The 24,056-nt window shown below is 41.1% G+C and overlaps 1 protein-coding gene across 4 annotated transcripts in view; it reads right to left on the reverse strand.

Annotated features, from left to right (window-relative positions):
- The window catches only part of PACRG (parkin coregulated), a 472,217-nt gene that overhangs the window by 180,337 nt on the left and 267,824 nt on the right, over window positions 1-24,056 (reverse strand). For all 4 annotated transcript variants that reach the window (XM_050949189.1, XM_050949187.1, XM_050949188.1 and 1 more), the window contains one exon: window positions 4,254-4,425. In XM_050949189.1, the coding sequence (XP_050805146.1) occupies window positions 4,254-4,425 (172 nt within the window). The remainder of the gene's footprint in view (window positions 1-4,253; window positions 4,426-24,056) is intronic.

Genomic DNA, 24,056 nt, shown 5'->3' on the forward strand with positions numbered 1-24,056 from the left:
CTATTTGCCTGGGAGGACAATGCCCTTTTTGACATTAATGTTGGTATTAATGAAGGAGAAAGCCCTTCTTAGTAAAAGATATATGGACTCCACAATTTTTAAAACTGATAAAAGGAATAAAAATGAAATGACTGTACACAAATACAAAAACAAAGAAAATAAACTAGTATGTTCATGAATGTTTTCAACTTGCCAAAATTATGATACTGTTTAAAAGGTTCTCTCAGTCCCACATATATATTTATATGTTGATATCTCTCTATAAGGCAGAAAATTGTGTAGTAGATTTAGCTACTGGGTAGTCACTTTCAAGGAAAGTGGGTCTGCAGTCCCCACAGGATTCTGTTAAGTCCTGACTATGGAGCTTGCAGCCATCATGTTAAGAGTCTCCTTCCTGCAGATGCTTTCACAGTTTCAAGAAGCTTCATGTTTTATTACTAAAAACATACTTGAATGTTTCCTATATTCAAATATATCTTGATAACCAACAATATAATTTTAAATACTTAATAAAAATAAAAAAATGACAAAACTGCTCACTTAATAGCCTCTCTCCTCAAACAGAGGAACTAAAAGATAATTATGAAAACCCTCTAATTCCTTCAGGGGCCTGAACCACCTTGCACTTAGTTCCTACAGTACTGTGTCACTTTTAAAACGATTGCTCCTGTTGACATTTTGAAATTATATCACATCAGACAAAATCTATGAGTACATTAAAGTACAGCCAGAGTTTGTTTAATCTTTTTTTAAAAAAAGAATATTAAGGTGAATAAAAGACCAATCTTGTTCCTTAAAATACACATTTTGATATTATTAGGTCCCAACTAAATGGTCTCCTCTTCTTCTTGTTCCCAGAGTTCTGCTTGACTCAGTTCGTACTGCAGTATTCTAGAAGTGAATCTACTCCACGGTGGCTCTCTGTTCACTCAGATGCTGAATGAATCTTCTCCACAAAAAAAGCCAGGTAACAATTTCATGTTACTGCCTTTCTGTAACAATCAAGGTATCACTTTAAGACCGGAGACAAAAGAGAAGCTTCTACTTTCATTCTAAGGCCCTGTCTACATAGAGAAATTCTGAGCTTCCCCATGTAATATACATTTGCTTAACTAAGGGTATGTCTACACTATGAAATTAGGTCAATTTTATAGAAGTCGATTTTCAGAAACCAATTTTATACAGTCAATTGTGTATGTCCTCACTAAGCACATTAAGTCGGCGGAGTGCTTCCTCACTACCACGGCTAGCATCAACTTACAGAGCGGTGCACTGTGGGTAGCTATCCCACAGTTCCCACAGTCTCCGCTGATCATTGGAATTCTGGGTTAAGCTCCCAATGCCTGATGGGGCAAAAGCATTGTCGCGGGTGGTTTGGGGTATATGTCATCAGGCCCACCCTCCCTCTGTGAAAGCAATGGCATACAATCATTTCATGCCTTTTTTCCTGGGTTACCCATGCAGATGCCATACCATGGCAAGCATGGAGCCCACTCAGCTCACGTCACCATACGTCTCCTGGGTGACGCTGGCAGATGCGGTACAGCATTGCTACACAGCAGCAGCTCCTTGCCTTGGTGGCAGACAGTGCAGTAGGATTGATAGCTGTTGTATATGTCTCCTGGGTGCTCCTGGCAGACGTCAGTGAGGTCGATCGGGGCGCCTGGACAGATATGGCTATCCTCCTCCTAGAGCACCGAATGGGAGCCAGAGAGTCCAGGTCATTCTCTTCTTTAAGTTTTGCCTCATGGAGATTCAGTCCTGCCTGGAATACCATGTGACCTGGAGGCTTCTGCCTCAGGCTGCTCTCCCAGCCTGCAGCACCGTGCAGTTGCACTTACCCCAGCCTACCCCTTGCTCCCATGGCTCATGAAGCCTGAACAGTAGTAAGGAGCAGTTCAACTATAGGCTGAGCAAGTGCAGAATGGTGGTAAAACGTGCATTTGGACGTTTAAAAGCTCTTTGGCAATGTTTGCTCACTAGGTCAGACCTCAGCACAACCAACATTCCCATTGTTATTGCTGCTTGCTGTGTGCTCCATAATATCTGTGAGAGTAAGCGGGAGACATTTATGGTGGGGTCGGAGGTTGAGGCAAATCGCCTGGTGTTCGGTTTTGAGTAGCCAGACACCAGGGCAATTAAACAAGCACAGCAAGGTGTGCTGCACATCAGAGAGGCTTTGAAAACCAGTTTCATGACTGGCCAGGCATCAGTATGACAGTTGTGTGTGTTTCTCTTTGATGCAAACCCACCCCCTTTGTTGATTTTAATTACCTGTAAGCCCACCACCCTCCCCACTTCGAAATAAAGTAACTATTATTTTGAAACCATGCATTCTTTCTTTATTAATTAAAAAAAATGAGATAACAGACAAGGTAGCCTAGGTGGGGTGGGGGAGAAGGGAAGGAGAAGGCCACATTGCTTATTGTAGCCACACTAAAAATCAAACTGTTTGAATGACAGCCTTCTGTTGCTTTGGCCATCCTCTGGAGTGGAGTGGCTGGGTCCCAGAGCCTCCCCTCTCCCCTGCATTCTTGGGCATCTGGGTGAGGAGGCTATGAAACATGGGGAGGAGGGTAGGCGGTTATACAGTGGATGCAGCGGGGGTCTGGGCTCTTGTTGGATTTCCTGCAGTTCCAACAGACACTTCATCATGTCCGTTTGCTCCCCTATTAGCCTCAGCATCGTATCCTCCCTCTGCTCTTCGCACTCACTTAATTCTTCCCTGGGCTCTGCCATTGAATGCCTCCATGCATGAAGCTGTTCCCTATCAGTGTGGGTGGACTGCATGAGCATGGAAAATATGTAATTGAGAGTGCGTTTTTCTCACCTTCTAATCTGTGATAACATCAGGGATGGAGATGATAGGGGGAGTGTACAAACATTCTATGCTCTATAATTCTGGGGGGACTGTATGGTCACCTGTGATGCTAAGTGCTGCTGAGTTCGTCACACTGACCAAACAGGAAATGAAATTCAAAAGTTCCCGGGGCTTTTCCTGTGTACCTGGTTAGTGCATTGGAGTTCAAACTGGTGTCCAGAGCAGTAACAATGAAGCACTCTAGGATAGCTCCCAGAGGCCAATACCATCAATTTGCGTCCACACTAACCCAAATTCAACCCAGCAAGGTTGATTTTAGCGCTACTCCCCTCGCCAGGGAGGAGTACAGAAGTCAATTTTAACAGCCCTTTAAGTCGACAGAATGAGGTTGGTTGTGTGGACCCATTCATATTAAAATCGACCTAATGTGGCTAAATTCGACCTAACCCCGTAGTGTAGACCAGGGCTAAGGGACTAGTCATTGCTCAACATTTCCATGTGGAAGAACTCTGGTAGAGGTTCTGATCCCATCCTTCTGTACAGTGGAGACAACAGCTGAGTGAGGAGGGCTGTTTTATTGTTCATTGGCAGTAATGACTCTGGTCAATTAAGGAAAGGTGCTGATGGAATTTCAAAAGAATTTTGGTTGGAAGGTTGAATACAATAAGAATCTTTGCAGAAGTCAAAGTGCATGCTAGAAGGTGAAGGATGATGTAGAGGAGTGGTCTGCTCATCTAATGGGCTGAAGAAACAGAAAAGGGCAAAATAAATAAATGTATACCTAGAAAATGTTGTGTTTACAACGAAATGAGTTTCAATAGCATTCTACCTGAAGCTATATGACTTTCTAACTTTCATACTGCATTTCAGTAAAGATCTGTTTTTGAAACTGTAAACACTTGCAAAAGGAATATTTTGTAACACAACAAATATTTCAAATGAGGCATCCTTGAGACAAACAGTAGCCCAAATTTAGACATGTTGATGAGGAATGTGATGGGACTGGAGGGAACGAGGGGGAATGGTGCGTATAAGTAGAAGGGGAAGTCTAGTTAATACAACTGTAAAAAAAAAAATTCCCCAACCTTTTTCTATTTTCTCATGTCTTTTGAGAAGAGCTATTTTATAAAATAGATGGATATATTTAATAAATATAATAAAATCAAATAAAAGCTTCATTTCACTTTTCTAAATATCAAGATCCACACTGTAATAAGAAAAATACATTCCAGACAGCACATTTCTCTGGGATAGCTATAGATACTAGGTGATTGAAGGTACAAGCCTTCTGGCCCCATACCTCACAATTTACTCAGGTTTCCAATAATCTCCTAGAAATGCACAACCTGTCGTATTTTATTGCTTAATTAGCTACTTGTCAAAAAGTTACACTATATACATTCATTTCTGGGTTCTCTACATACTCACTCACTTTTTATTGGGATAATGAGCTGAGGAATGACTGGAAGAATCTTGTTTCCCCCATGTTCCAGCATGTCATGGATTCCTTGCCGAGCAAAAAACTCATAGGGAAATGTCATTTCACAAAGCCCATCAAAAAACAGAGGCAGATAGTGATGGTAGTCCAGTTTCTCAATCTCCACCTGAGAATGCACACAGAACAAATAGACAGAATAAAGGTGACTGATATACTTTTATGTAGGGTGACCAGATGTCCTGATTTTATATGGACAGTCCCGATATTCAGAGCTTTGTCTAATATGGGCACCTATTACCCCCCTTCCCCATCCTGATTTTTCACACTTTCTATCTGGTCACCCTAACTTCATGCCACATTCACAAGGCATTTTAATAAGCAATAATAAGGTCAATGTGTCACAGTAGGATATCACCATCTCTCCAGTATGGGGTTTGGCATGATGCTGAAATTCTTAAGTCCTTAACCACTAGATCTAAAGTGGAGACCTAAGAAGAACCTGCTCCTGGACCCTTTTTGGTACTGTTGCCACTCAAAACCATCTTTTGTCAGTCTTTTCCAGACTCTCATAAAATACATGTGTCTAAAACCAGTATATGAATATTCCAGTAAAGTTAGGACCATATTCCATTATCTTTGCTCATGATAAATAGGACCTTACAGTATGTATAGTTCCTCTGATTCCCGTGGGACTTCTTATAGAAAAAAGGACTTCTTATTTTGAGTAACAATGACAAAATCCAGCCTTAATATATTAACTTCAGATGCAAAATGGATCAAATAAAATCTGTCTGATCAATTAAAAAACTCATAGTTTTACAGGAATGCAATATATGTACAGTTTACAGTTCCCTAGAATATTGTCCTCATTTTAATTTAGTAAAGGATTAAGAGCAATAACAGTTTAAGAAAAAGTTATTGAGAAACCTACCTATTTCTGTTGTCCTTTGAATGTGTCTGAAGTTTGAGAGTATCCTGGTGGAGCAATAACCTTACCACCTGTGGTGTTTTTAGAAGGAGGTGGTATTCTCTAAAATAATCAGACTTTTCTGCCTTTTATTTCTGTCACCCCATCAGAGGCCTGGTGCTGCAGCCTCTCTCTAGCCAAAGGGGACCAGGCTAGAGACTACATCCCCAGATCTGTTAATGCCATTCTGAGCATAGATAAGAAAGCTGCTTCACCACTGATGCACTTGCTCTCCCCAGAGATGGAGCATATTGCCTTCAAAGTGCTCCTAGGTCCTACTGGCTCATGAAACGACAGACTGAGCTTGGGGCTGTGTTATTTTTACATATTAAATGGTTGCCATTTCTCTGCTAACAGCTTCCAAAACAGATAACAGGAATGGAATTTCTATTCTGACAGTTTTTAAACAGGATATTTATCTACAGTTGTTTGCAGTGTTGTGGTACCCGTGTTGGTCCCGAGATATGAGAGATACAAGGTAGGCGAGGTAGTATCTTTTATTGGACCAACATCTGTTGGTGGAAGGTACAAACCTGAGCTACACAGAGCTCAGACACCGATTCCCTTCTCCAGACCTGAAGAAGAGTGTCTGAGCTCTGTGTACTGTGAAAGCTTTTACCTTCTACCATCAGAAGTTGGTCCAATAAAAAGGACCACCTACCTCATCTCTATCTACAGGACATACATCATAATCAACTCTGAATATCTCTACTACAGCAGAAACAGAAAACTTTTAAATTAAAAAATGATGGACACTGGCTTTGTTTCTTAAGGACATCCATACTGCTACTGACAGTGCTTCTGAGCTGGCAAAAATAACATGCTCACCCAGTCCCTGATAACAGAAACCAATAAGAACAGCAAATACAGGCTCCAGGTGTGACATCCAACTCAACTACCAAACTAGCCACTACAGAAGGAACTATTGGGATATATGGTAAGAAGTGGTGGTGTGAGCAGAAAGCCTTCAAGGTTCAGAGATGGTAGGTATTGATAGATGACCAACAAGAGGCTGAATAATCCTGACATCTGTCTAGGGGGGCAAGGAATATCCACCTTTCTTCCTAGACATCTTTAATTTTGTGTTTTCTGAACTGGATATATTAGTTGGTCATTTTTAATACTGGTTGTTATAATATTGCATAATATTTTTTAAAAACTGTACAATAGCCACTGCTGTAAATAAAACATTTTGTAACCCTGATCCAGGTCATATAATTAAGGGAAGGACTAGCCTCTCAGGAATACTCCTGTTCATGTTACCTCTACACACTACAATTACATCAGAAGTATATTTCAGCCTTGAGCAGAGTATGATTCCTGGGTTTAATAAAATCAGCATATGACTTTTGATAAGGATTACAAAACCTCTTCAAAATCATGAACAGGAAATATAGAACTCTCTCTATCAATCTCAATCTCTTTATTTATCTATGAAGGAGAGATTAGTTGAGAGCCAACTAGGAGTGAAGATCTCAGTCAACCTCTCGATAGCTTAGCTTAGCACTACTTTGAAAAGAGCCCTGAATTCTGTCTGATTTCTTGATGCATCAGCTGACCAAGCATACAGTCAATATTTCTTGATTTTGCAGGCTTGAATGTCCTCCCACAATATGGAGGCCAGAAATATTAATTAAATTCTGTGGTGTGAAACCTTTTGCTTTTGTGTTTATTGTTTAGCTTTGAAAAGTGGCTATTACATATATATGTACTGAGAAAAATGCAAATTTTTGGTTTATGCTCACAAAATCCTTTTTATTTTTGTGTCCATCCGCAAAAATATTCTGAGTTAAAGCTGCAATTTTTGGCTGAACATGCTCAAAAACTGCCAAGACCTTGTTTCAATTTTGGGTTTCATGAAGAGTTCTCAATAGTTGTTATAAAACTTTTTATATACTGGTGGCACTGTATAAATTGTAAGATCAGGATAGAAATAGATTCCAGTGGCAACCTTACCTCTGAATATTCTAAATTTAGGTCAGGCCTTTAATGGTATTTTAATATATTCCAATAAAGAGTGACCACAATTTATAAAAATCTGTATTAAAAACCTGCAAATGTTTCATGGAAGATGGATGATGCTTAGACTATTTTACAGATTTAAGTTTTAAAGGAAAAACTCCAAATGAGACAAAAACAATGTAACTTGTTAAAAAAGCAGCTCCTTGGCTCTTCTATCTATTAAATAAGGAAAGCAAGGCAGTTGGACAGAACTCAAGGGACAGAGGTTTGATAATGAAGACCTAAACTGATAAATAAATCATGGGACTTCTTCAATCCATCATACTTAAATTTTATACCACTATAAAGCAACCCTGACATTTAGAAGCTACTGTTTCAGACACACAAACAAGTAGGGCTTACATTCCCATATAATTTCATAAAATCAATCTCAATTGATTACTTAATGTAATATGTTTTTAGATAACATTGCCCACAAGTTGGATCTGATTTCCTGGAGACATCATACTCAATGATGTAGTAATTTTAGTTGCAAGTGGATGTGCTATATTTTATGTGCGCTTCAATGAATGTCTTCATCCAAGCACTGCAAGAACTGGGATGCTGGTCTGATATGGACTTTTTTGTAAGGAAGGGAATAATACCTTTTAAACTCTATTGTTTATTCAGCAATTGCCAGAGTAGACAAAGTTCTAAATTCTACAACCTCCATTGCTGCCCAACATTTAACAACCAGACTATGCAACACAATAAAAATGAACAAGCTTCAGCAGAGAAATCTAAAACTCCCTAAAATATCTACAAGTGCTCATGGAGATGGCATGTATTCCACAAGTGCACAGGTTGGCCAAAAATAGAGATGAGGAGAAGGTGGGTTTATTATACGGCTGGTTCTAGGTCATTTGATCAGATGAATATGTGTGTGTGTACCGCTATTAGTTAAGCGCTCTGAAAGGGGTCTGTAAGGAGCCTATAGTGTGGATCTGTGGAATCACACACTGTACCTGACTGTGGTCATACCTATATGCCAGTGCCAACTATATCATCCAACCTATTACATCATTTATACCATAGTTATCAGTCTATTTTTCTTTACATTCGTTTTGGTAAAATATAGGCAAGAAAAGTGTAATGCTCCTCTTTTCTGCTATTCCCCCCCCAAATTTTATTGTACTTTCCCCTCCAGCTCCATCAATAATTCCTCCAAATAGTAATGATAGTGCTTGTGTGAGTGTGTGAGAGAGAGAGAATACATGGGGCAAACAGGAGACGATGGTCACTGTCAATAAAGGTTTACAAAGAACATAGTTTATGATAAATGGAGGATCTGAAAGATTTAGCACCTCTCATCTGTCAGCTCAGAGCTTGGAGGGAGATTCTGTAAGGCCTTGCCATTTATCCAGTTACAAAACCTAGAAGTAATCTCTTACACTATATATTAATTAAACCACTATCTAGGATGTTATCTGAGTTTTTTAATAAACTGCCATTTTAATTTTTAAAAAATGCTGATTTTCACCGAACAGTTAAAAGGAAGACTGACAAAATAATTAAGGGTTTATGAATCTCTGCCACTGGTACAGCCTTATTAAGAATACCATTTTAAATAGTCTGTGGGGCTTCCAAAACTTTGGGTATTTTGGGGTCACTGACCTGAAAATCCTTCTTTATTTTCATGCTCCCAATGCAGAATCCCCAAATTTTGCATATCAAAAAGTGTATAACTGCTCTTTGTTACTCTGAAATATCCTCTGTTGTAATCTGCTCTTTCTGCCCAATTTTTAGTCTTGTGCAAAGCAAGGTTCACTATACTGAGAAGGACAGAGTATGTCAAGAGCTCTCCAATCTTTTGCTCGTTTCATTTTTTTGTTTTTAATATAGTTGAGGCAGGGCAGATAGTTGAAGATACAAAACGTCTGATTCAAATATACCTTAATTACCCATAAGTACTTTGGGTAGTTGGCAAACTGTAAGAGATCTGCCAGATGCTTTAGCATTCTGCCTGTTCCTATTATTTAAGCTATATTTATTAAATATTTATTAATTAAACCACTATCTAGGATGTTATCTGAGTTTATTCAAAAAATGCAATGGAAATGCAGTAAGGACACACACACTTGCAATTACATGCAGGTTCTCTAAGCACCAGCCTCAGACCCCAGAGAGATACCATTCTGCCCTGGTCAAATATGGCCAGTATATGGGTTTAATATCCGGTCCACCTCTCCCTCAATGTGAAGGCCATGCACACTTGTGGTAACCAAGCTGAGATTTTCCCTAGACATCTTAAACACACACTGGTTTAGATTAAAACAAAATAAGTTTATTAACTACAAAAGGATAGGTTTTAAATGATTATAAGTGATAGCAAACAGCTCAAAGCAGATTACCTAGTAAATAAAAGGGCAAACTGAGCTTAACATACTAGATAGGTAGGATATAAATTGGCAAATTCTCAGCCTGAGTGACAAGAACCTGCCAGACTGCTTAAAGCACAAGCTGCCTTTGATTTGCATCTTGGGTTTCCCAGGTTTACGTACACAGGCTAGAAATCCCTTTAGCCTGGGACCATCACTTTCCCCAGTTCAGTCTTTGTTCCGCAGGTGTTTCCAGGTGTTGTTGTAGGGACAGTGAGGTACCATCATGATGTCATTTACCTTTGTTATAGCTTCTTCCCCCTATTGGAAAGCTCTTTTGCTGTGACCTGGGTTAAACAGTTCTCATTGTGTAGTGCTATCTCTGACAGGCTTCTACTGTACTCAGTCCCTGGGGTAATCCTGGTGCTTGTGTGCATTTCCTCAATAAGCCATTAACATTGTTTGGCCTTTTTACTGTTGTACCTGAAAGGCTGCTTGTGGGTGATTTCAACCTCACAATGTGTGTCAGTAACACATACATAGCCAAACTTCATAACTTCACATACGATGATAGCACATACAACCCAATGAAATACTAATGTCTAGCAGATCATGACTGTTAGAATGATACCTCACAAAGCATACTTTTGCAAAACATATCCTATTTATAGGACAGTGGTGAATAAGGAGGTGCCAGGGTGTCACAACACCATCAATCTCCACACAAGAAAAATAGGAAAAAAAAAAAAAAGGATAGAAATACTGTGACTTTGATTTCTAAGTGAATGGTCTCCCATTTAAATGTTATATCATCCTGCAAAATGCCATGTTTGGGCAGTGCAAACACAGATATAAAGGTCAAAGAATATCTTGCTACTAAGATTTGTGTTAATTCAGATGTCCTTCTTACGTTGATTTAGGACAGGCCTACACTACACCGGGATTGATGCTCTGAGATCCATCCACTGCAGCAGATTGCTTTCCAGTTGCTCCCCTGTACTCTACTCCTGATGAGAAGAGTAAGGTAAGCTGATAAGGGAGTTTCTCCCATTGACTCCCCATGGTGTAGACCCCATGGTAACTCAACCTAAGGTATGTCGACTCTAGCTATGTTATTCACATAGCTGGAGTTGCATAGTGTAGGTCAACTTACCACAGTAGTCTAAACATAGCCTTAATGTGGCAAACATTAATTTCCCCTTTTCTCCAGGATTAAATCTCACTCCTTAGCAATTATAGTTAATATTTGTTTGTTGGTGGTTTTAACTGAAATGTGAATTTTGGTGCTTGTGAATGGTGCCTGGACTTTTCAAAAAGTCAAAGATGGGGACATTTTTTAAACACCGTAACTTTCAAGCTCCTTTTCTGATTTTTTTCCAAACTTCCCTGAAAAATTCTGGCTGTGAAAAAATTGAGCATGTGAATTTTCAGGGGCATTAGTTCCTTAATGGGAGTAGATTTGAAATTTGGGCTTATAATGGGAAACTAGCTTTAACCTCATCTATGGAATGGCTACTGCTGACCCACAGTATCTTTTCACGGTAGGGCAAGTGCAATTTCAGATATAGTAGCTTTGCATGTCATTTTTATTCTTCACATCTCTATTCTGACTACTTTACTCCATAGCTTTAGTCCTCTCCCATTTCCCAACCAGAAATATTCTCCTACATTTTAATCTCCAATCACTCACATTTTAACACGATGTATAGCCTCAGTGCATAAATCTACCCACTGCTGAGTTTTATTTTGAATTATCTCTAGTATCTTATTTAATGTATTATCAAAAAAAAAAGGAAGTAGACACATCTATAGCTTATAATAAAATATCTATTGTAAAGCACAACAGAAAGCTATGGGCACTAAAGGAAACATAACAATGGAAAGAGGGAAAGATTATTTAGGGACTCCAACAGTAATCCTTACAACAGAAGCCAAGATGAATTTAGAATCTTTTCAACACACTGCAGAGGCATTAATGTTCTGAAAAGTAGAACAAAAGCAAATATCTGTCTTTCATAATTAAATAAAATGAAGCAACATAACTCTGTCCATTGTGTGTTACTGTCCTGGCAGAAGTAGCTCTGATATACCCTCCAAGTATTAATTCATCAAAAATATAACATTAAAAACTTGCTAAGGCCATAATTTTTAAATCTAATTTATAACTATGGGGTTACTTGCAAAAGAGATAATATGAGAGCTTAATGATTTGACCTTTTCAGATAGCTTTTCCTTACAGAATTAAACAAGATGATTCCCCCTCCCCTCAATCTGTTTATAAAGTATGATATCACAAAAAAAATAAAGTGATTGGGAAATGTTAGGGAGAGAAACTGTTTTACTAGATTTTATACAATAGGACAGAACATAGTTTAATTCTGTATACTATTTTCCACGCTCATGATCACTCAGTGCACTTTTCAAAAAGAGCTGGAACACAGTGACATTTAGTCCTAAAAACAACAAGGAGGAGTATACAATCAGGATCTGCACTGGAAAACTGAAAAATGTTTAGTTCCTTTTTTCTCTGTGCCCTGTCAATTCCTCAGCTACTGCTCCCACTCACAGAAGGAGGCTTCACCCACATCTACCCTGCAAAATGAGGCAACACAACCCCTTACCACAGGCTGATTGTTCCTGCTTGCCTTATTTTGCTGCTGCCTTATCTCCCAGCTGAGATGGCTGCCAAATCCATGCTGGTTTCATCTCCAACTGTAGGTTAACAGTTCCAGTGCAACCTACCTAATTTCCGTTTTTTGTCCTGAGGCATATAAATAGACCATTTTAGTCAGTATTTTTTAAAAATCGGGTTGTGTTGCAATTGATTTGCACAAGGTAATATCCAAAACAACTGAAACAGTTACTTACTGTAACTGTGGTACTTTGAGATGTGATGCAGAGGTATATTCCACTTCGAAGCATAGAATATTAGGGTTGGAAGAAACCACAGGAGGTCTTCTAGTCCAATCCCCTGCTCAAAGTAGGACCAGCACAAAGTAAATCATCCCAGCCAGGGCTTTGTCAAGCGAGCCTTTAAAACCTCTAAGGCTGGAGATTCCACCACCTCCCTAGGTAACCCATTCTAGTCTTCACCACTCTCCTAGTGAAATAGTGTTTCCTAATATCCAACCTAGACCTCCCCCACTGCAACTTGAGACCACTGCTTCTTGTTCTGCCATCTGCCACCACTGAGAACAGTGTAGCTCCATCCTCTTTGGAACCCCCCCTTCAGGTAGTTGAAGACTGCTATCAAATCCCCCCTCATTCTTCTCTTCTGCGGACTAAATATGCCGATGGCCTTCTTGGCAATAATGGCACACTGTTGACTCATATCCAGTGTCTCATCCACTGCAATCCCCAGGTCCTTTTCTGCAGAACTGCTGCTTAGCCAGTCGGTCTCCAGCCCATAGTGGTGCATGGGATTCTTCCTTCCAGAGGACCAAGTCACAAAGAGGAGGCTGCAGTTCCTGGAGAGAGAGGGACCCAGAGGGTGAGAATGTACATCAGGTAGGGACACCTCCAAAGGAGGGCAGCGCCTGCCAGAGCTAATCCCCAGGACAGCCAGGCAAAGGCTGTGAGCAGTGAGTGAACCTTGTGACAATGATGATGATCTTGATCTGATCTGCTTTCAGCTTCAGGATAACCTGTGGAATGATCAGGATCAGAGGAAAAGCATACAAGAGAGCCAAATGCCAGCTGAGATGAAAGGCATCGGTCACAGAGCCTGGGCCAAGGCTCCCTTGAGAGCAGAACAGATGGTACTTCCTGTTGTCTCTTGTAGCGAAACAGATTGATCGTCAGGATGCCCTAAGTTGCAAAGATGACTCTCAGAACACTTGTTTTCGGGATCACTCATGACTCAGGGGGGAAAAAGCTTGCTGAGATAGTCCAAGATGATTCTGGACCCTGGGCAAGCAATCAGCTATAGGATTGATATGCTCCTCAATGCAGAACTACCACAGCCTGATTGCCTTCTGGCAGAGAACGGTAGTGTGTGCTCCCCCTCGCCAGTTCACATAATACTTACGGACAGTACCACTGTAATATATGTGAACCACTAAGCCTCTGATGTTGTCCAGAAAGTCCTTCCTACTCTGACCACAGGACCTTAACTTTCAGTGATCCCAGATGTGTTCTCCAGATGATCAGGGAGGCATCAGTGACAACAGTCCTGATTGATAAGGGCTGGACAAATGGAATTCCCCGATCAGCAGAGGGAGATGGACCAATGTGTCCAAGGTTGTGACAAGTTGGACGGTAAACTGTCCTGCACCACATTTAAAGAGGACGAAGACGGAATTTTGCAAACTGTTCCACTTGCATGCAAGTGGACATGTGGCCCTACAGCCTCAGGTGTGTCTAAACTGTCAAGGAAGGTTGAGCCCACAAACAGAGGCAAAGTTGGTGAGTCTGAAAACAGTCAGTTGGAAAAAATGCTTTCAAACTCAGCGTAGGAGGGCCCCAGTGAACTTGATTTTCTGAGTGGGAACAAATGCCGATTTCCCAGTGTTTAGGATGAGATCCTGACAATCGAGTAAGTGCAGTGTAATGTGTACATAAGAAAGTACTTCTTCTCTGGACCTGATACAGGAAGATATGGATTCTTCTTTCTGGAGGTATGCTGTCACTACGACCACATATCTGATAAAAACATGGTGGTAAGAAGAGAGGTCAAAAGGTAGCACTGTGTACTGAAAATGGTGATTCGCCATGACAAAGCAGAGGAATTTTTTGTGGCATGGCAAAATTGCCACATGAAAATAAGCATCCTGTAGGTCCAGAGCAGCAAACTACTCAATGATGCCTTGGCTACCAAGCAGACTTTGGTGATATATGACTGAAAATTCCTCCTTGGAGGTTTCAAGCAGTTGGTCTGTAAATTTAGACATTGCTGTCCAATTCACAAAGTTAGGTGTGGACAACAACATGCCTGCTAGTTTGCAATCTGCATTTGCAGGGCAGAGGTGGTATAGCTCTTCCTTCCTGTTAAATCCATCCTCTTTGAGTCCTTGTCCTTAAGAGTGAACTTAAATCTGCCCTGCTGAGCTCCATTGTTCACCACAGTTACGATCAAGGAAATAGGGGCCGGGGTGGGGAGAGTAAAAGCCCTCAAATCTCCGCACTGGTGCAAAGAATCATTTCTCCAAAACTTTGCAGTAGGCGGCACCAAAGCTGGCATGCTCCAAAGAACTTTTGAGGGGCAGATGGCTGCAGGAGACCAAGAACTTAAAGATATTCTCCTGCAGGATCTCTGCCTGTGCCCAGGGAAGCAATTCATCTGACTCATCTGTCAACCAAAACAGCACCACCAGCACAGAGTATGTCTCGGTCGGTTCTGGTGCCAAGAGTAGCAGCAGCCTAGAAGTCATTTGGGGTACCAACACAGCTGACAGTGTTGAAATGGAGGGCAGGGAGTGTCACCACAGTAACACTGGTGGCACAAAATGCAGCAGTGCTGAGGAGTTTCCTGGTGCTGAAGAGATCCCTTATATGAGCCTGGCACCAGCCCCACTTCTACAACAGGGAAACAACAGATTCAATGGTTCAGCAGCCCACCCAGACAACTGGGCTGTAAATGATGTAGCCCTGGTGAAGTCTGGACCAAGGGAGAGGTCAGGATGGAAAGGCAGAGGAAGTCTGTTGCCATGTGGTATGCCGCTAGCATGGACATAGCTCATGCCAGCATCACCCTTGTTGGTACCAGACTCAATGGACTCCCTGAGGCTGGAACCAGAGTCAATGGTGTGAGATCTGATCTCCCAAGGTAGCACAGGAGAGTGGTTAGAAAGGCTTGTTCCATCCCATGTGCCAGCAGTAATACCATGCTGGTCCATACTTTTCTTGGAGGAGGCAGAAAAGTCTCTAAGACCTGGAATCGTCTTGGTTGGTCTTATGCAACCTTTTCCTTGGTGCACTTGATGGAAAGAGTTTCCTCCATCTCTTCGAAAAGGCAGCAGCTCTGACAATAGCACTTTCTGAACCCAAGGGTGAACTCTGATCGAATGTAGGTCTCGGTGCTGACGCAGGCCGCATGGGTGAAGGTCCCTAGCCACCTGAGTGCTCTTTGTGAACCACTTGTAAATTGAATACTGCTCTCTGGTGTGGGCTTCATCCAAATACAGCAAGCACCCTCACAAGGAACTAGGGGTGGGGGGGGAGGGAAGGGTGTCGAGAAAGCACTACCTTATATAGCCAAGGTAGGGACTATGGCCATGAGGTGCAAGTGCTGCCTCCTACAGGTACTACTAGGCAAACTTCTCTGCTCTGGTGTGCTGGGCACACACGCGCACACACACCCCTCTCTAGGTGGAATACACTACTGCATCAACTTGAAGAACTAACCAAAACAAACCCTCCAGTAAAGATAGTAGTGTTATCAATAATCAGTCATAGAAATCACAAGCATATAGCACTTTTTATGTTGTGGATCTCCAGTTGCATAACAAGGGAATTATATTTCTATGCCGTTAATTCCCAATTCCTATAAGACCTTTCCCTACATTTCTGAACGTAATATAGGTGGCAGAACATATTTAGCAATGGTGTAAGCCGGAGTGGACAAATTTTTGGGCTGAGGGCCACACCTGGGTGGGGAAACTGTATGCAAGGCCGGGGCAGGGAGTTAGGGTGCAGGAGGGAGTGCAGAGTGTGGGAGGGGGTGCAGGAAGGGGTTCAGGGCAAGGGATTGAGGAGAGAAGGGGTGCATCAGGGGCTCAGGGCAGGGAGTTGGGGTGCACAGGGGTGCAGGGTGCAGCAGGGAGCTTAGGGCAGGGGGTTGGGGTGCAGGAGGGGTTTGGGCTCCGGCCCAGTACCGCTTGCCTTAAGCGGCTCAGGGGTGGCAACAGCATGTACCAGGGCCAGGACAGGCTTCCTGCATGCCTGCCCCATCCCCATGCCACTCCCTGAAGCACTGTGGCCCCTAGGGAAGGGAGGGGGCCGGGGGCTCTGCATGCACTGCCCTTGCCATGCCTCTGTTCCCGGCCAATGGGAGCTGCAGGGGGGTGGGGAGAGGTGGTGCCTGGAGGCAAGGGCAATGCATGGAGCTGTCTTCCCCCCCCCCTCCTGGGGGCTGCAGGGATGTGGTGCTGGTGGTGCCGTGGGCCAGATCCAAAGCCCTGAAGGACTGGATCCGGCCCGCTGGCCATAGTTTGTCCACCTCTGGTGTAAGCAGACAACTCCCACTGGCTTATATCAGGGTTAAATTTGATCCTTGATTTTCAAAGGTACTTCACAGTTTATTCATGTTTAAGTTTCTGTTAACTCATGATATTTCAGAGTGTGGGGAAATTAATGATATTATCTCTATGTCTCATCTGAGAGGTAGAAATTGAATTCTACCACCACCTGTTAAGGTAGTTCTGAATGAGTGTGATCCAATATTTTGTTGTTCTATATTTGGACAAGTTAGTGATATCAGGCTTCACTCTCACTAACTGTAGAACCAAAATAGCTGAGACTACCTGATGTGTAAGATACCCAAGAATACAAAAGTAAAGAAAATCAAGTGGTTGTATTTAACTATTAATTTAGTTAGGCTCCACTGATAGTTTCTGACTCAATGGTTTTCTCTAGGGCACGTGAAATATTTCTAATATGACAAATGATTATGGATCATACTTAAATGGATTTGCTTTCTATTAATTGATGAAAGGCAGTAATGGCAGCCAGATGTACCCTTAGAAAAAAGTGTTCTGTAAACATAACTGATAAATGTGGAATGTGCTCAAGAAGTGTTTATGTGAAGGAAGTAATGGAGACACACTTATCTCAATGACAGACAAAAACCCATCTTCCCTACTTCAGATTGCATGCTTTTCTATTCATATCGTTCTAGGTGCTAAAAAAGCTTTAGACACCTCAAACATACACAGTTGCTTCATCTCTGCTCTTTTATAAGACATGTTAACATGTCATAAGAAATCCACAGGCACAATAAATGAGAATTTTTAGACTGTGATATAAATGGTGGTGCACATGACTTAAAGAAATGCTTCATTGCTTACCCCCATTTTACTAAACCCTGACCCCCAGTGTGATGGGTTGAGTCACAAAAACTCTCTCAAGCCTGTCATTAGATATGCTGGGATACCACCGAGAGCAAATCCCCCTGCCAGAGAAGGCTTCCCTCCACTCCCATCTCACTGAGTTAGATACTCCAGTCAGCTACAGCACAAACCAAGAGGTTGGGCAATGCCCCCGTGCAGTCACAGAAATTAAGATTCACTTAGCCCAAGGGCTTCTCAGTTAACAGGGACTTTCCTAGCACACAGTATTCAGTCTTTCTGGGAGCCTAAACCCCAAATCAATCCATTTTACTCTGTATAAAGCTTATACAGGGTAAACTCAAATTGTCTGCCCTCTATAACACTGATAGAGAGATATGCACAGTTGTTTGCTCCCCTAGATATTACTTACTTACTCTGGGTTAATTAATAAGCAAAGTGATTTTATTAAGTATAAAAAGTAGGATTTAAGTGCTTCCAAGTAATAACAGACAGAACAAAGTAAGTTACCAAGCAAAATAAAACAAAACACGCAAGTCTAAGCCTAATACAGTAGGAAACTGAATACAGGTAAATCTCACTCTCAGAGATGTTCCAATAAGCTTCTTTCACAGACTAGACTCCTTCCTAGTCTGGGCCCAATCCTTTTCAGACCAACATGGTAGTTTATGGCCTGGGTCCAGCAAATGGAGAGGCTTCCAGGCCTTTTATATTCTCTCTCTTGTAGGCGGAAACTCCTCTGTTCTTCTGTGCAAAATCACAGCAACAAGATGGAGTTTGTAGCCACCTGGGCAAGTCACCTGAATGATTCAGCTTTTTGCAGGCTGGCACCATCGTTTACATGTTAGTTTGGATGTTCCCAGGAAAGTTCAGATGTGGATTGGCATCTCCCAAAGTCCATTGTCAGTTAAGTGTTTCTTGATTGGGCACTTACTCAGAATAGTCCTTTCCCAAGAAGCTGACCAAATGCTTCACTGATGCTACTTAGAGTCAAACACACTGAGATACAAGTACATAGCCAATATTCATAACTTCAAATACAAAAATGATACACATACAGACAGCATAATCATAACCCGCCATTACAACCTTTCCATAGACACCTTACTTGACCTTCTTTGTACAAGATTTGGTGCAACTATAGGACCTTGGTTGCAACAATGATTTATATGGTCACAGTTCATGTCAATAACATCACACCCAGTTATTTGCAATTGCCAAATAAAGCATCATTTTTATGTATATATTTAATTTGGGAGGAGTGCGTGTGTTTAATGGCCTACAGACGCTCCTAGCTACAAAACAGGATTAAGCCTCACCCACAGTTTGACGTCTGAGAAATCCCTAAGGCTGCAGCCTATCTGCTATCATTGTGAAGCATGAGAAGGCTTACTAGAGCTCCCAGCCAATGAGGGATTTGTGAAGAAAACCTCTTAAGTTCTGCATTAAAGATGTCTAGGAACACTAATGAACTCCACCTCCCACCCAGATGTTTAGCAAAGAGGAATAAGACACGCCCAATAATAGTCAGGCTGGGGCAGCCTTTCATCTGTCCATAACACGTCTCCCTGTCAGCCCCTTCCTCTGACCATAACACATCCCCCACAATAGAGAACTGGGACCAGGAGAGCAGCAGATGAACCTGTTGCAGGTGTCTGATCTCCCATTTCCTTTGCTGAGGCACATAGGCTTCCCATGTCTTTTCTGCTCCTTACAACAGGGAACACCCTTTAAAACCCTGTTAAAAGGGCAGTGGATTAATTTGACTCTCCCTGCAAAATACACAATAGTGGTTTCAGCATAAAACAAGACTCCCAAAAATTATTTTTTGGAAAAAACACTGATTTTCCCCATCCCTGAAAGAATTGTAGCTGTCATTTTTAACTGATGATTGCAGTTGGGAGGTGTGATGAAATTAATGGTAAAAAGATAATAGGAAAACATAATAGGGAAAAGATCTTGAAGTATACAATTATACACTATTTCTCCAGAATGAATTATTAGGGTAAAGCAGAAGGGAACATCATCCCATTCTCAAATGCAGCAGCTGAACAATTTTGTTTGTTAGTTTGGACACCAACCTTATTTTTTAATCGTAGTTATTCAGACAAAGCTGTCTGTCAAATCAGCTTTTATTTTGTTCGTGCACATCAAAGTAATGTTAAAATTGAGGTGGAAAAAATCCATAAGGAAGTGGAACCAGTGGGATGCAACCTAGTGAAATTGTTGAAGGTAAAATTACAAAATATATCTAAAGAATTACCCTGCTTGAATAATGAAGCAATAGCACAAAAAGTTCACTATAGGGCCTTTTTGCAATGTAATGCATACTTAACATTTTGTTCATTTATAATATTTTGTCGTGTTCCAGACATACACATAATTGAATGACCGTGGCAGTTTTATGGGTTTAGTTGTTATTCACTGGAGAAGGCTTTAAAACTACGTAAAACACAAGTCTAAGTGACAAATTCTGTCACGCATTTCCTTGGCTTATTGATCCATACTACTTTCCTAAAGTAATAAAAAAAGCAAAAACATGGCTCAATGACAAAAAGTTCTTCTTTTTTTTTTCTTTCTGAATTTAAACGGTGTAGTTACTTTTTCTTATGACTCACAGTTAAAATGACCAAGTAGATACTTTTGCCAGCAGGCTCCAAGTTTTGACATTTGTCTCTAAAGTTGAAACTAGATAGTAAGGCCATCGCAAATACAAAGCTACATTGTCTGCTTTCCTTGTCAGAACAATGGCAAGATACACTTTTTTAAACAATGTAAGGATGACATATCAAGTGGCAAGACTACTATATTGTCATTTTATAGCACTGAGAAATACAGACTGGAAAGGGAGGAAAGACACCATTCACACAAATCTGAGGCTGAGGTCTAACCTTCCAAGGAGGCACCTAAATTATTTTACAAGTACAATAAAGATAGCTCAGTACAATACAAACCTCAGTAGGCTTGGATGCTCATTCAAAAGCTAACCAAAACTCTCAATGAATACTTAGAACATGGGACTCCTGGTTTGACTACCTCTCAAAACCAGGCTCACATACATTCTCCCATCTCAAACCCCCTTTACAGGTTTTTCCTTCTGCAGTTCCCTGCCTGTGCAAAGGAGCCCGACTAAGGCTGTGAATATAATACCTTGGCTCAAGTCTGATGAATTAGATTATCCAGTCTAAAAATTTATAACCATAATTATAAACAAGACTAAAAATGAAAATTGAACTCAGGGAGCCTTGAATCTTCCAATTTTAAACACATTACTGGGGGAAAACATTTTGTCATTAGGCTAATCATTATTTAAGGAACTAAGAAGATTACATAAGGGAATAGGTACAGTTTATGTACAAAAACAGATGTGCTTCTCTATATGGCTGTAATTTGGTTACTTCTTAGTTAGCTCTATATTATTTAACCCTCCCCCCCACTTTCATTTATTTAGAGCAAAGTAACTTGTTTACTGATGGCCTCTCTGGGGTGATAAACAAATCATATTCTTGATCACATGATCCAAATACTCATTGTGATTGATTGGGTAGTTCTGACAGATGTTAAGAGACAAACAACAGAACTGCTGTTCCATGCCTCCCACACACTTTGTTAAATTGGTCTTAGAAGTTATTCTGATATCACATCCACAGTACATTGGCAAAATTCTGCCTCTCTTTATATTTTATTAGGACCCATGCCTTACTATGCCAGGAATCTCATTGACTTCATATTGCATTTGCAAAACCACCTTATCATTAACATGGATTGTTGGGTAGATCATCAGGAGAATCCATATTTTACTAATTCTACAAACTAGAATTGACTCTTTATATGAAATCTCCCACATCAGAATCTTAAATTTACAAGAATCAAGTAACTCAAGTGGCTGTTTCACTAATTTGGCAAAGACTAAGCTGATGTCTCTGACACGGAATGTTTTTTTAATTATAAGGTTGTATACCCCTCTTGCTCTTTTTTAAATAAGAGAGCTAGAGACTGAGCAGAAGTCTGCTTTCCTTAGACTATGTCTACACTACTGTGGTAAGTCAACCTATGCTTCGCAACTACGTTATTCATGTAGCTGGAGTCTATGTACCTGAGGTTGAGTTACCACGGGGTCTACACCGGGGGTTGACTGGAGAAAATCTCCCATTGACTTACCTTTTCTTATCGGGGATAGAGTACAGGGGTCAACTGGAGAGCGATCTTCAGTCAATCTGGCGGGTCTTTACTAGACCCACTAAATCGACCACTGGTGCATCGATCTCAGAGTGTCGATTCTGGCTGTAGTGTAGACCTGTCCTTAGACTGGATTCTGAAGAGCCAGAAATGCAGCCTGTTGATCTTTTATGAGAGCAGTCTGAAGGACAGCTTTAAGAGTTAACAAAAAGCATAAAGTACATAAAGCCTATCTGGCCCTCTAGATATCTATTTATACTTTCCAAAAGCTTTCAGGAGAGTCCCACACAAGAGGTTAAGTTAACTCAGTAGCCACAGGGGCTGAGATAAAATTCTTTCATGAATTAAAAGCTGGTTACAGGAAAGAAAGCAAAAAAAGCTAATAGTAAAGATGCCCCAGGGATCTGTACTAGAATTAATGTTCTATATTCATCACAGATGTAGAAAAGAGTGATTAGTGAGGCTGCAAAATTTATAGACTAAAAGCACTTTAGATCAGTAGAAACTGTGGAAGAATGTAAGATACATTAGAAGGACTTGACAAAACAAAATTATTTAGTAACATGATGGCAGATAACATTCAAATATAGGCAAGAAAATAAAGGAATATTGCAGCACTTTGGGGCCCCAATCACAGATCAGCGTCCCATTTTGTTCTGTGTTTGTACAGCTCCTAGCATAAAGACAGTCACTGCCCCAAACACCTCATGGTCTAAATAAACTGCTTTTACGAACTAATGAGTTCTGAATTATGGAAATCAATGAAAAATGAACCACATGTAGTGGCAACACCCTATCCTCTGGCCTTGACAAATGCAATCTTGCCCCTCTGACATCCATTCAGAATGTAGCTGCAAAGATCATTTTCCTAGCCTGTTGCCTGTTGCATGTCTCCTCTCTCTTTGCATCCCTTCATTGTCTCCCTCTTCTCCACTGTATCAAACATAAACTACTTATCTTCCCTTTCAAGACCCTTCATGACCTATCCACTCCCTCCCTAACATTTCTCAATCAGCATCAAAAGTTAACTCCCAACTTTAACTGGCCAATAATATCAGCCTTCACTGCCCACTTGTTAAATTTTTAAACAAACACCTTAATGCTTTCTCCCATGCTTCCCCTCATGTTTGGGAGAAGCTCACCATAAACATCTGTAAAACTAACTCATTATCCTCTCAAACCACCTTAAAACTCTCCTTTGCTATGAAGCCTACTAAAAACTTGACCATGGTTAGGCCGCTGCTGTGCTGAAACCACTGCCTGTCTTGCTGACCAATATTGTCTTATTGTTTCCTTGTACTTCCCAATCTGTTTGTATCCATTCATTGTCTCTTGTCTTATACTTGGATTGTAAGTATAAGTATCTTTGGGGCAGGAACTGTCCTTTGTGCTGTGTTTATACACCACCTGGCAGAATGGGGTCCTGATCCATGACTGGGGCTCTTAGGCACCACAGTAATACAAATAAAGAATAACATAAAGAAGGATTAGATGATAACATGGAAACAATTACATATAGGTGTTTTTTTAAATCCATGGATACAATGAACTCCCCATGTTTTATTTTGCTGCAATAACTGGTTGAGTCATCTCTATCTTGAAATTTTTGCAGGCCACAAAGGGATAGAGTTAAGTCAAATTTCAGATTAGACGGAAACCTGTTCCAAACCCACAATCATTTTGGTATTACAAATAGTAGAGACCAGTCCTCTGCAGAGTACTCCTGCTCTTGAACTTTTCAGGCATCTTTGATGTTCAGATGATACCATAGGACCTGCCCCACATTCTTCAGACTGCTCTGACTTATGAAGGAGGACAGATACCAAAAAACCCACACCTATGGGAAATCAGAGACTGGAAATTCCCAAAGTATCCTGATGCTATAGCTAGTGCAAGAAATGGAGCCCAATCTCTCCAAGGGTAAAGGCTTGCTTCCCAGCACCAAAATCTTTGCTTATCTGGTTTGGTGGATACTGCCGTTTGGACTTACTCCTCAGGGCCACTGTGTGGTAGGACTTCTGGAAAATCCTCTTGTAGCAAGACTTAAAGGGATACTTGTGAGGACCTGTGCAATCCCAACATAGGAAGAACAGAGATTTTTTGACTCCTCAACTGGGAGGTCTTGAAAAATTAATGACGTTCAAAAAGGTGGGATTTAACTGAGAAGAAAGTATGGACCCTTGCCTACGTGCCTAATTAGGCTCTTCCCAGGGTCTCTGCCTCACCCATGGAGCATCCTACGTGGAATCTGCTGATGTCTGCCCATGAAAGGAGTGTGTCTTATGAGTTCTTCCTTCTGTTTCAGAGGAGAGTGACTCTTCCATAGTGG

Source organism: Gopherus flavomarginatus, chromosome 4 (genome assembly GCF_025201925.1).
Source record: "Gopherus flavomarginatus isolate rGopFla2 chromosome 4, rGopFla2.mat.asm, whole genome shotgun sequence".
NCBI classification, from domain to species: domain Eukaryota; kingdom Metazoa; phylum Chordata; order Testudines; family Testudinidae; genus Gopherus; species Gopherus flavomarginatus.